Here is an 11,427-nt window from a genome sequence, read left to right as displayed (position 1 = left end):
GGCACATTGCCACTGCCAGCCTCACTCCTCCGGGCAGTAGGGCCACAGTGCTTGCACCTGTCACAGCACACAAAGCTGTTGCAGAGCCAGTGTTGGTACTGCAGCAAGGCTAGGCCCTGGGCTTCTGCACCTGCTCCAGCACTGACCTGCACACTGGGCCAGCAGCCAGCACACATACCCACATGTCATCTATTAGCATCTCACCCCCCCCCCACCTTGTACCTTGTTCCCCCTCCCCCCCCCCAAAAGCGCTGAGCCCTGCCACACAGCTCCTGCCACTCAGGACGCGCCACTCATGCAGCAAGCACAGGGCTTGGTACTCTTCCCATGGTACCGCTCAGCTCCCCTCATGGCACACAGCTCTCTGTCAATACCAACACCCCCCCCCCCCCAATGGGCCAAGCTCTGGGCTCAGGCTTTCCCTGGACCTAACCAGAACTAGCACAAGTGCAAAAGCTCCAGCAGCCTCAAGCAATCTCTCACATGCACTAAACTGTAGCGCCACTTCTGCCCTCTTCCGGCCGCCCCACCTTGCTCCATCCTTGCTTTGCAAGCAAGGGGCCAGGGTAGGCTCCAGGCAGAGCCTCAGCATGCTGAGGAAGGGGTTGGCAGCACCCCCCCCCCCCCCCCCCCCATGCTGCTACTTGCTCCAAGAAGGGGCAATAGGCAAACAATTCCTGACCATGCTCTGAGATATCTGGTGGGGCACCAGGTGCCTTCATGTCATCCTGCCTCATCAGCACTGCTTAGACCTAAACACAGGGTGGTTTCCTCTCCCCCAGCATCTAGCATGGCCTTCAAGGAGTTAAGGCAGCCAGCAAGCTGAGCATGCATGCACAATATCTTTAAAGCAGTGATTGCATATGTGCCGTGAGATTGGGAACATGATAGCTGCCCAGAGATAAGCCATGAACATGATAGCTGAGAGCCATGGCAGAGATGGCATGAACCATCGCTTACTCTCTCTTCTGCTGGGGCAGCAGCTGGGACTTGTGTGCCTCAGTGCAAGGGATCCTTCCCTGCACTGGACAATGCAGTACTACCAGGTTCCAGGAAGCAGCCAAGTCCTGTTCCTGGTATCCCCATGCTTGGGAGGACAGATCCAGTTGCCAACCACATGCTCACATTTGCTTCTAGTCCAAAAAAGCCTTGCGGACAGAGAGCTTTCATGTATCTCATGATCCAGCCAGCACTTCCCCTGGAAATATAGACCTGGGGGTTGGGGGGTGGGAGGGTGAGGCTTAGGGAGACCCTCACAATCAGATGACGCCCCTGATACTTGATGTGAGCAGTCAGCACATGGCATCATGCAGGCACTCCAACAAACTATGCCCCAAGGCTGAGCCACTCAGTGAAACAGGAAGATAAAGCTTCAGGTCACAAATGTCCAGGTTTTTTTTTTTTTTTTTTTGGGGGGGGGGGGACCAGCCTGCCAGTGGTTGTATGAGCCTTTGTTTCCTGCCATGCTCCTCTTACCTGCTGAACTGACTAATCCAGGGTGAATCTCCTCTGCCCCCTTTTTAGGCTCCTGTTGTAGAGAGAGGCCTGTTTGGTACAAGCTTGGTTTCATGCCACTCCCAATTTTCAGTGCTGCATAGGATACTCAGATGGAGCAAAGGGTGCAGAGATGGTGTCAAGACAGACAGTCTGGCAGATAGTCCAGCAGAACACACTACTTCCAGGAAAGTCTACATCATGGAGCAGATGGTTGTTTCCAAACAAGTTATACTAAAATACAGCTGAGGCAAAAGCAGCTCCTATTCAAAAGCAATAGCTGGGGAGGCTCATACCTACTGCAGCAGCAAGGTCTGTAAATAAACCCAATATAAAGGCACATTGGAGTGTAAAGGTTTTTTTAGGCCCAAACAGCTCGCTGCTCCTTGCTAACTTGTTCCCAGCAGCCAAGTCACAGAACTGAGGTGCAGGCTCAGCCCTCAGCGGCGCTGGTTGCTGCTGCCCAGTGCCCAAGCACTTCACTGGGGACAGCTTGCCCCAGCCTCACCCTGCCGCGCTGCCAGCCGGAGCAGCAGGGGCTTATGGCAAAGGCTCCTGGCTACACCATCCACCATGCCCACATCTAACCTTAGCTCTTAAGGGTCCCAGGCTGCGCTCCCATGCTTCTGTTACAGACCATGAAACACCGGCATCTTTTGGAGCTTGCCACAACAAACTCCCCTCTGTGGTGCTCCTGGGCAGCTCCCAGTACAAACCCAAAGACAGACAGGCACTAGAAAGGTCCCATTTTCCTTTGCATGCTATTTCCATTGGCAGAAGATATCAGCCTAAAATATAAGGCTTCATTTCCTCAAGGCTTCCTGAGCAATTAAATTGGCATTTCAAATTAAAAACTACAAATTGTCTTAACTGGGGATAAACCTCTATTAAACAGTTTCAAGGAGTGGGTTTTTAAGAGCAAAGATTGTTGTCCTAGCCCTGACAGATTTAACATACTTCAGTCCTTTTAATCACAACAAACATTCTTATGGCATCTTTCAACCACTGAAAACCAAATGGATCAGCAAGTTTTATCAGATGAGAAACACACGATCTCATTTCTTCCCCATACACCACAGCGCTGCACTAACGGGACAATAGTTCTGGTATCCGCAGCATCCTCAAGACCAGGTCAATGCTAGGCTTGAAATAAGCACAAAGCTCAAAGCATGAAGTTCATATCCTTTCCTTCAACCGCCCAGAGATGTTTCCTCCCTGCCTACTGCCAAGCCTTGAGAGGAGGAAAGGGAAACTGGCACCTCTGCAAGCTGATACGTCACCGAAAGCCAACAACACGCCATGGGCCTACAGTAAGAGGCAGGGGTTGCTTTGTCACCCCAAGCAGGGCCAGAATCCAAGCTGCACACACAGCCCCATCTTCAGGTAGCAGTGGGCTCCCAGGGCACTAAAGCATGCTGGAGCAACAGGGCAACTGGTTTACCTAGGAAAAAGCACTGCCAACCCATCACAGCCATGCACTCGTAGCACACATCACATCTCTCCAGAGCACCAGCAACCTTGCTTCGATCTCCAACCACTAACCATAGACATCACTTTAAGAATTAGTTTTCATTTTGCCCTAGAAGGTGGGAAGAAGCCCAATAAAAACCAAACAAGGATATCAAGGGAGAAAAACTGCAGACAGCTAGGAATTGAGACTGTGTTTATTTATTTATTTTTAATGGTAAGTCAGCCAGCTGTCCTTGCTGCTAAGTTCTGGTCCTCCAAGGTGGCAAGGAAACAGAATGGAAGTTGGGCAGATGCACACACTTGATTCCAGATATCCAGCCTCGCTCGTGAGATTAGCTTATGCAGCACAGTCAGCATCAACATCCCGCTTCACCCCATCCTGGCTAGACCCTGGAAAAAAAACACACTGACCTCTCAATGCAACTCACTTCAGCTAATGAAGAACAGGAGAAGTGATCTTTGCCCCTGGGATCAGAACAGATCATTTGACAACTCAGAAGATGGGATATTGCCCACATCTACCAGCCCAGGAAAAACAGTTTTCTGGGCCACTAACCTGGTAGTCTGGCTACCTTCAGAAAGCATAAGTAAAGAATAAATCACGTTTCCATAGTGTTCTCAATTTTAAGTGCTAGAGACCTCTAAAACTGCAAAAGCCTTACAAAACCCCCAAAACCTTACAGTGCAACCCAGCCAGCCAGCATCTCTACCCACAAAGATGAAGACTAATGCTGAATTTGAGCCACATTATTCATGGTCAAGCTTTGACAGGATCTAATCTCATGTCATGAGAATTATGGTAGGTGGGCAGAAGTCTCTAATAGCACATATGCACAGACAATATACAATGCTCACTCAGACATCATTCAGAGTTTTATTTCTTTTTTTTCTTTTTTTTTTTTTTTGCACCTTCTGGATTACCAATACCCTGGTTGAAACTTCTTTGGGATTCCTTCCCCACTCCCAGGAGGGCAGCACAAGATCTCCCAACTTGTTCAAGCAAACAAACAACAACAAAAATTCCCAGTGAGATCACTCAGCATGGGGCCAAATACTTATTTTGAGGGGGCGGCAAAGAATTCAGCGGCAACAGTTCTGGCTTCAAGAAACCAGACTGGAAAGGAGGCCTATAAAGGGGAAAATGGGCTAAAAAATATTTAGCAATCCTTCTTCTACCCAAAGAGCAGGGAGATAAGGGAAAAAAAATAGTCATCTGATTACACACAGGGTATATATTTTTACACACACTTTTACACACATCTAGATATCGTACATGTAAAAATATATGCTATACATACGCCCATTCTCACCAAGGTGCTTTAATACACCATTTGCGCTGTGTATGGGCATGTATATGTGTGTATGAATTAAATGTACAGGTACTAAGTGTATATGTGCATATGTACACATACATACAGGCAGGCAGCCTACCATCAGCCACCCTTACCTTCCTCTTTGTACAAAACCCAGTCCTCCCACCCTGTAATACCATTACACTCCCCATCCCTCCCCTTCCCCCAGCCCACTTTGAAATAGGTCCCCCAGTGTAGCAGCTTCTTTCTCAACAAGCAATTCAAGGAAAATAATTAAGGGAAGGGGAGAAAAATAAAAGTGTGCACAGATCATGCCCATACTTTCTCTGTGGTCCTTCCAGCTCCCCTCCTGTGCTGGGAGTAGGGTACTTTTTTCTTCTTGGGATCAGCTGACCAAACACTGCCCCTTCTCCCTTTTGCCAGCTTATTGCACGTTTGTTTCTGGGCTGCATTTCAACACCTCTGCATTACATTCTACAGATCCTGTCCTCTTCTCACTTCAATAAAACAGTGGAACACAAACCCACTAACCTGTCCCTGCCCACCCATCCTCCCCCCACCCTGTCAAAAGGAGGAAAAAAAAAAATCAAGAAAGGCTGCTTGCTAGCAGAGTGCAACAGTAGTACACACTGAATAGGTGTTCTCTTCGGGAGCTCTGTGGAAGAGAGGTTATTTCTAACACAGTAAACGAAGCCATGCAAAAGGGGGGAGAAAGGGAGCAGAAGGAAGAAAAATTAAAGGATGAGAAGGAAGAACAGAAGTGAGGAGGAAGAAGAACACAGCATGGCAAGTGCTCAGGGCTTCATGTTTTGTTGTCTTCTTCTTGTAAACAAGCTAATAATTCTCATTAGATAGAACAAGTAAAAAGACTGAAGTTCCAAGTTGAGGGGCTGGAGTTTCCAGGAGTCTGTTCAGTCCATTCAGCAACATCACAGCCAGTGAGAGAAAACAAGAGGGGAATTTTCTTTTTAGTTTTTTTTTGTTTGTTTGTTTTTAAAATCTTCATTACTTAAAGCTGAGAGAAAAAAGCCAACTCAGGAGCCCTTTTCAAGGATGGCTCATTGTCTCTAGACTGAATAAATCACACTAGTTTAGAGAGAACCTTTTTTCCTTTTTAATGACTTATAAAAAGCACGCGGTTCCTTCCTCTGCCCCTCTGCTCAAAGGCGGGTCTGTGCCTCGGGGACATAGATCTCAATGCTGTCTGCACTCTCCGTGGCCGAGTTCTGCCGGACAGAGGCAGCCCGCTTGGCTGCCATGAGACGCTTGCGAGCTTCCTGGCGTTGCTTGTCTGAATCAGAGGCTTTGTCCCGGTTCAGTTGGGTTTTGGACTTGGCTGGCTTCTTTGGCACTGGAGGGGGTGGTTTCTTCTCTTCCTTTAGGGAGACAGTAAGGAAAAACCCAAACATAAAATAAAAATGCACATACAGAAGGTTGCTCTCTGTTATAGTGGGGGCTCTCATAGCCTGAGACACTTAAGCAACAGGGCTATGACTGACAGGTGAAAGAAGCAGCAGCAGTTCTTGAGCAAGGCACTCATCATATAATCAGTTTCCTAATTTTTAGGAGTGGATCATCATACATTTAGTGGCACAGAGGCCTCCTGTTAAGTGGACTGCGCTCTGCAGCCGGCTTCTGCGGTCCAGCTGTGGATCAGAACTTAGTGCACACAGCATGAAGACTGGACTTCATGCTGGAACTACAAAGTTAACATATGTAGTCCTGCCCAGACTCATAGTCCTCTTTCCTCCTGAAAGTGTGGTGAGGAAGTGTGGCCCAGGAATGCAGCCCACTGCATTTTCAAAAAATTCCAGTAGGTGCTTTTTACACTACTCAGGACAGAACAGTTGCAACTTATTTATGCAGTGCTTAGCACTAGAGGCCTCTATCACTGCTCCAAGTGTATACTACTCATCTACCGTCTTTTCCCCATCATAACACTTTTTCATCTTGTACAAAATTGTTTCCATTATTATTCAAAAGAAATGTTCTCAATACAATGCAAATTGTGCCTGAATGCACAGAGAGGATGGCTGATGGCCAATGCAATCACTTACCTGACCAAGTGTTAAAAGCATGATGAGGGACACATACATTACAGAAGGAATCACATGGCATAAGTGGGAGATGGCAGAGATTTTATTGATATTCTGTTTACAGAGAGAACTAGTAGAAAAACCTCTGATACCTAGAACATCTGAGAGGTGCTCTGACCACTCTAAACTGCCCCACACTCACCTTTCTCTCCGGTGTCTCTGTTAACTGCCAGCTGTTAGCTTTCAGGTGGTACAGCTCATCAAATTTCATGCTGATGTCTTCAATGGACAACTGCAGGAGATCCCAAAACCCAGCTAGGTCTTGGGGTGTGGGTCTGGGATTGGCATTAGGGTTCTACATGGGAAAGCATGAAAAAGGTTTATTAGAGAATATATCCCTCCTGCCAAGTAGAACAGTCTGGGCAGCTTACAAATTCACCTTTTGTAGTTCTACCCTCCCGACAACTAAAGCTTCAAGAATCCATAGAGGACACCAGCCTTAAACGCACGTAGACACAAGGTCATTATTTACAGCCAAACATTTTTTTTTTTAAAAAAAAAAAAAGATCTGGATGGTATTTTTTCAACAGGAGTCCAAAAAAGAATCCTAAAAAGGCACCCTGATAGCAGGAAGCAATAGCTCCATTCTCCCAAAGGCTTCCCTGGCTAGTACTAATTCCACAGCAGCATCCAAGTGAAGGCCCCCAGAACATGCTCTAGAGCTAGAGCGCTTAGTTTCTTGTTTAGACATCCTGATTTCAGGCATTAATGGAAACAGGAGCTGGAAAGCACAATGTGTATCGCAACTGCAACATCTCCACACCTGGAGAACTTGCATGCAACATTGTACAGCAGGCCAAACAAGCCAATATAGCCTGTCACAAGCAAAGCAATTTTGCTGCATTCCCCAGCAAAGCAATCTGGAAGTGCATCAGTAATTTTCAAGTTAGGTTGAAAAATTAAGTACTAAAGTAAACTTCTGCCAAATGAGAACAGAATTTCCCCAATTCTGAGGCATCTGAGCCGCCACCACAGGCCTGGATCATCTCAGAGAAACAAGGGATCAGAGGTGAGCAACTCTGAACACACACTGTCAAAGGAAGACTTCAACATAGAGCTTTGTTGAAAGCCTGGCTGCTACTTCCATTGCTGCTAATCTCTCAACTATGATCATCCAGAGATCAGCAAGGGTTCAACACTTCACCTTCTCCTCCTCTTCCTGAGTTTCTCTTAAGTTTCTTTCAAGTAAAGGGGAATTCACCTCTGAGGAAGTTCGCAAAAAAATCTGTAACATAAAACTTGAATCCACCTTCTATTCTCTCCCTAAACCCCCAGATTCCCACCTATGCCCAAGTTAGCTTTTAGTTCTCAGCAATGGCAAACCCTTGCATTACATTTGAAGAAATCTGATTCAAACAGTACTTTACAACCATGTAGGGACAGCTCTGTGGAAGCGATTAAGCCATCTACATAATCCATATTGCAAAGCAAGCATATTTAGAGAGAAACTGTAGGCTTTTCAAACACCTCCCTACTTGGGAAAAATCTAAAGGGCTTTTTGAGCTGAATCACAGAAGTAAGCATAAAGAGGTAGTTTCCAGGACACACAGTAGTATAGCTAGGTAAGGATGCATGGCTAGCTGAGGACTCAGACCCAAAGAGTCTCCAAAAGTGTATTTGGCATGCCCTGATCCGCATTTCAAGGAAAATTCCCCTGTGCTCACATGAGCACCAAAAGGAATTGTAAACATTCATCCCTGAACAAATGATAGCCTAAAATTGCACATTCAGCATAAAGGTTGAAGATGTCAGCCTTCCACTGCCCAGCTGCTGTTTAAGAACAGCTTTCATCCATCATAGCATGATTGTCAGGTTGCAGGACACAGCTGCTCTTGCTTTGCCATACAACACTGTGGCACCAACAGTAGTCTGTTAAAATCTGATTATATTCCTGCTGTTCTGTTTAGACAAACACAGCTTCCTCCCCCAAATCAGGAGAAATAGATCTGAACTCACCAAGTTTTGTTCACAGAGGCCATGGAATTGCTGGAACTTCTGTGACATTAGTAACTGTGCGCTGCCCACTGCACTGAGGACTTTTCCTAAGACTATGGGAAGAATAAGAGTCTCAGTTAAACAGATTGTTAAATGCAGTAAGATGTTTCCTAACAATTGTTTAATTGGATTACATTTGGTCTATGAATAAAGTTACCCTTTTCATTTTGTTTTAGGACAGTCACATTGATGATAGCTTACTATGATAAACAAGAAGCTGCTCCCTTGTCTCAGTATAAGGATTTCCCCTTGTTCTTCTGCCACCAGTCACCAGGACAACTGGGACCATTCTAGGGGGGCAGACAACAACATTTTCTGTTCAGAAGAAAGCTAGCTGAGGAAATGGCAAGTTGAGGAATTCTTGAATATCTTAAACACCTTCCTTCCTCTGATTCATTAGGAAAGGACTTTCAGAGATTCCCACAGACCTAAATGCTGTCAGGGAAAGAAGCTTTACTCAAACCGCAGTCAGATGGCTTTCTCTGCCAGGAGAGCTACTGGCCTAGTAGGAGCTACTATTGCTCCTTCTAGGGCAGGCCAAGAGCAGGTCACAAGTAGACCAGCTGCACTGAGATCATTACATTAGAGCCTGAAGAAAGGCTGAGGGCCATCTAAGGTGCTATCAAACAAGCCACCAGCACAACCTCAGCAAAATGATCTACAGACACATGCTCACAGATCATAACTTGCTCTTCCACTCACATATAAGGCAAAGGCAGGAGATCTATCTCCAACCTCTGTTTACCAGAAGGAATTCAAGCATCAACAAGCTATGGCTTTTAGTGAGGATGTTTTTTAAAATCCAGGACTTCATGCTGTTCTCAGTGGGATCTCCAAGAAGCCTCTGGGTATGGCTACATTCCTCCACTCATTAATGGAAAACAGCACTGTATGGGTCTTCCCCTTCCAAAGGGGCACTGGGAGACCCACAGTGCATGCAAATGCATCATGAAGAGAGATGAATTAATGCCCCTCTCCCTCCCTAGCCTGCTGCTACATCTACTGAATTGATTTTGAGTGTCTACACTTAATTTGGCAAGTGTAAGCTGGGCTCTCCCCATACCCTCTAAATCCTCATTACGTAAGTTGCTAGGAAATTGCTCTTAATGCTACAGATAACGTCATGCTAGCCCCAGTGCGCAAGGCTGCAAGACAGCACTCTCGCCACAGGCGGAGCAAGGAGAACTTGATATATCCCATGCTGTGAAGCAGGAAGAGCCCTGGCACTGCCTATCCAGCTTTGCAGCCAGTACAGCATCTTAGTGCAACAGGGTTTGAGATTAGCTGCTCCCACCTCCCAGCAATGACAGTGAGCTACAACCGAGTCTTGCCGTCATTTCACCTTACCAACGCAAATCTAAACGGGCCCAAATTAAAGATCATGCCCTCTGCAACCAAGTACCTAAATTTCCACTGCGTGCACACCATATACACTCTTCACCACTAGAAGCAGAGTTTTTGTTGACAGGTCATCCCAGGGACTAACCCTGAACATAAGGCGATCTAATTGTATACCATGCATGTATTTTTGGTGTATTTAGCATGAATTAAATTAAGTTTGCCTATATGAAGAAGCCTCTTTGCTGCTGTGAGGACAAGTCCACAGATTCAACAGATCAAACAGGTTCAGAAGTTGGAGTTCCCTCTGCCTCACTATCCAATAAACTTTCATAAGCCAGCTTGAACATAACGGGATAGGCAGGAAGAAAGATCCCACTGCCTCCCTAAAAGCAATCTATTCAAGTCTTTAGACATCTCAACTGGTCAGAAGCTGCCATCATCCCCTAAACTCTTCCCTGCTGCATCTTAGTATTATTTCCTACCCTCGTTTGCAAGAAAAGGTTGAGGACACGCTCTACGGCTTCCTTCCCTTCCTTTTCAAGGACAAACTTTTCCTTGCTGCATACTCACTTCCATGTTCTACCCTATCCTGCAGGCTACCAGCAGTTTAATTGCAGAAAACTGATCCCAATATTCTGCTTCAATTCTTTCTTGAAGAAGGAGCTGCTAGGCTGCCCCAGCCTGGTGTCCAGAGGTTGGCAACGCCTACCTTCCTCAGAGAGATTGTTCTCTTTGGTCTCCTGGTCCATCTGACGGCACCATCCTTCCAACCGCTCTGTTTCTGCTTGCAGCAGCTTCAGAAACCAATGCCCATCTCGCCGGCAGGCTCCTGGCTGCGTGGGTTCTGATGGTGAGGTGGAAGAAGTCTCAAGCCAAGGGTCAGGAGGCGGAAGAGAGGAAGGCTCCAGGGCTGGGTCGCTGTTATCTCCATAGGAGAGGTTTCTCTTAATCTGTGAGGGCTTGGCTGGTTGCCTGATACTCGCATCAACACTAACAGAGTTGTTGTGTTGGGGGCACTCAGCAAGGCTTCTCTCAGATGATTTACAGCTAGAGTTATTAGGTTCTTGTGTGTCAGAGTCTGTGTCCTGTTTGGAGGACATGCTGCGAGAGTGGCTGTTTCTAAAGAGATCAAAAGCAAACATTAGATGGCAAAACTCAAGCTGGCTGCCTTCACATGCTACAATAAGATGTATTTGTTTATGATGTCTACAGCTGAGCCTCATCCCCCCCCCCCCCCCAAACTCCCCCTCCTCACACACAAACACACATCACACATTCAGACAGACAAAATAAGGTTGTCTGCTTACTGCAATAGGCCATTCAGACAAGAGGACTGACGCACATCTATAATTAGATCTGGGACTTACTTTTTTCTTTTTTAATTTCAAACTCCCATTGATTTGGCTGTTTCTAGAACAAGTACTTTTTGCAGTGGGTATGTGCTGTGGAGTAAGAGCACTTGATAGACCCCCCCCCCACCCCGCATTCAACATCATATATTGAAACAAAGACAGGGAGAAGAAGGTCTAAGTGAAAGCGTGGGAGGCACAGTTAAAAAGAAAGGAGTAAGAATTACAAAAGCCTGCATCTTTCACTTACCGCCACTCGTCCTCTACCTGTACCCCGATGGACTGGAATTTGGTGGCTGGTGGAGGAGGCTCCTCTTTTGCCACTGGCTGAAGGCAGTCAACCTTATTAAACAAGAAAAAAAATACAGA

At 46.4% G+C, this 11,427-nt stretch overlaps 1 protein-coding gene across 6 annotated transcripts in view; it reads right to left on the bottom strand.

The window, feature by feature from the left end:
* Window positions 1–5,367: 5,367 nt before the first annotated feature.
* Window positions 5,368–11,427, bottom strand: part of DLGAP4 (DLG associated protein 4) — a 194,288-nt gene continuing 188,228 nt past the window's right edge. For all 6 annotated transcript variants that reach the window (XM_068913074.1, XM_068913077.1, XM_068913079.1 and 3 more), the window contains 5 exons: window positions 11,309–11,400; window positions 10,419–10,828; window positions 8,330–8,421; window positions 6,516–6,668; window positions 5,368–5,653 (listed from right to left, as the gene is read on the bottom strand). In XM_068913074.1, coding sequence (XP_068769175.1) covers window positions 5,438–5,653; window positions 6,516–6,668; window positions 8,330–8,421; window positions 10,419–10,828; window positions 11,309–11,400 — 963 coding nt within the window. In that variant the 3' untranslated portion in view covers window positions 5,368–5,437. The remainder of the gene's footprint in view (window positions 5,654–6,515; window positions 6,669–8,329; window positions 8,422–10,418; window positions 10,829–11,308; window positions 11,401–11,427) is intronic.

This window comes from Struthio camelus, chromosome 18, assembly GCF_040807025.1.
Source record: "Struthio camelus isolate bStrCam1 chromosome 18, bStrCam1.hap1, whole genome shotgun sequence".
Classification (NCBI taxonomy): Eukaryota; Metazoa; Chordata; class Aves; order Struthioniformes; family Struthionidae; genus Struthio; species Struthio camelus.
The sequence above is the reverse complement of the archived record's forward strand: the minus strand, read 5'-3'. Positions and strand labels throughout refer to the sequence as shown.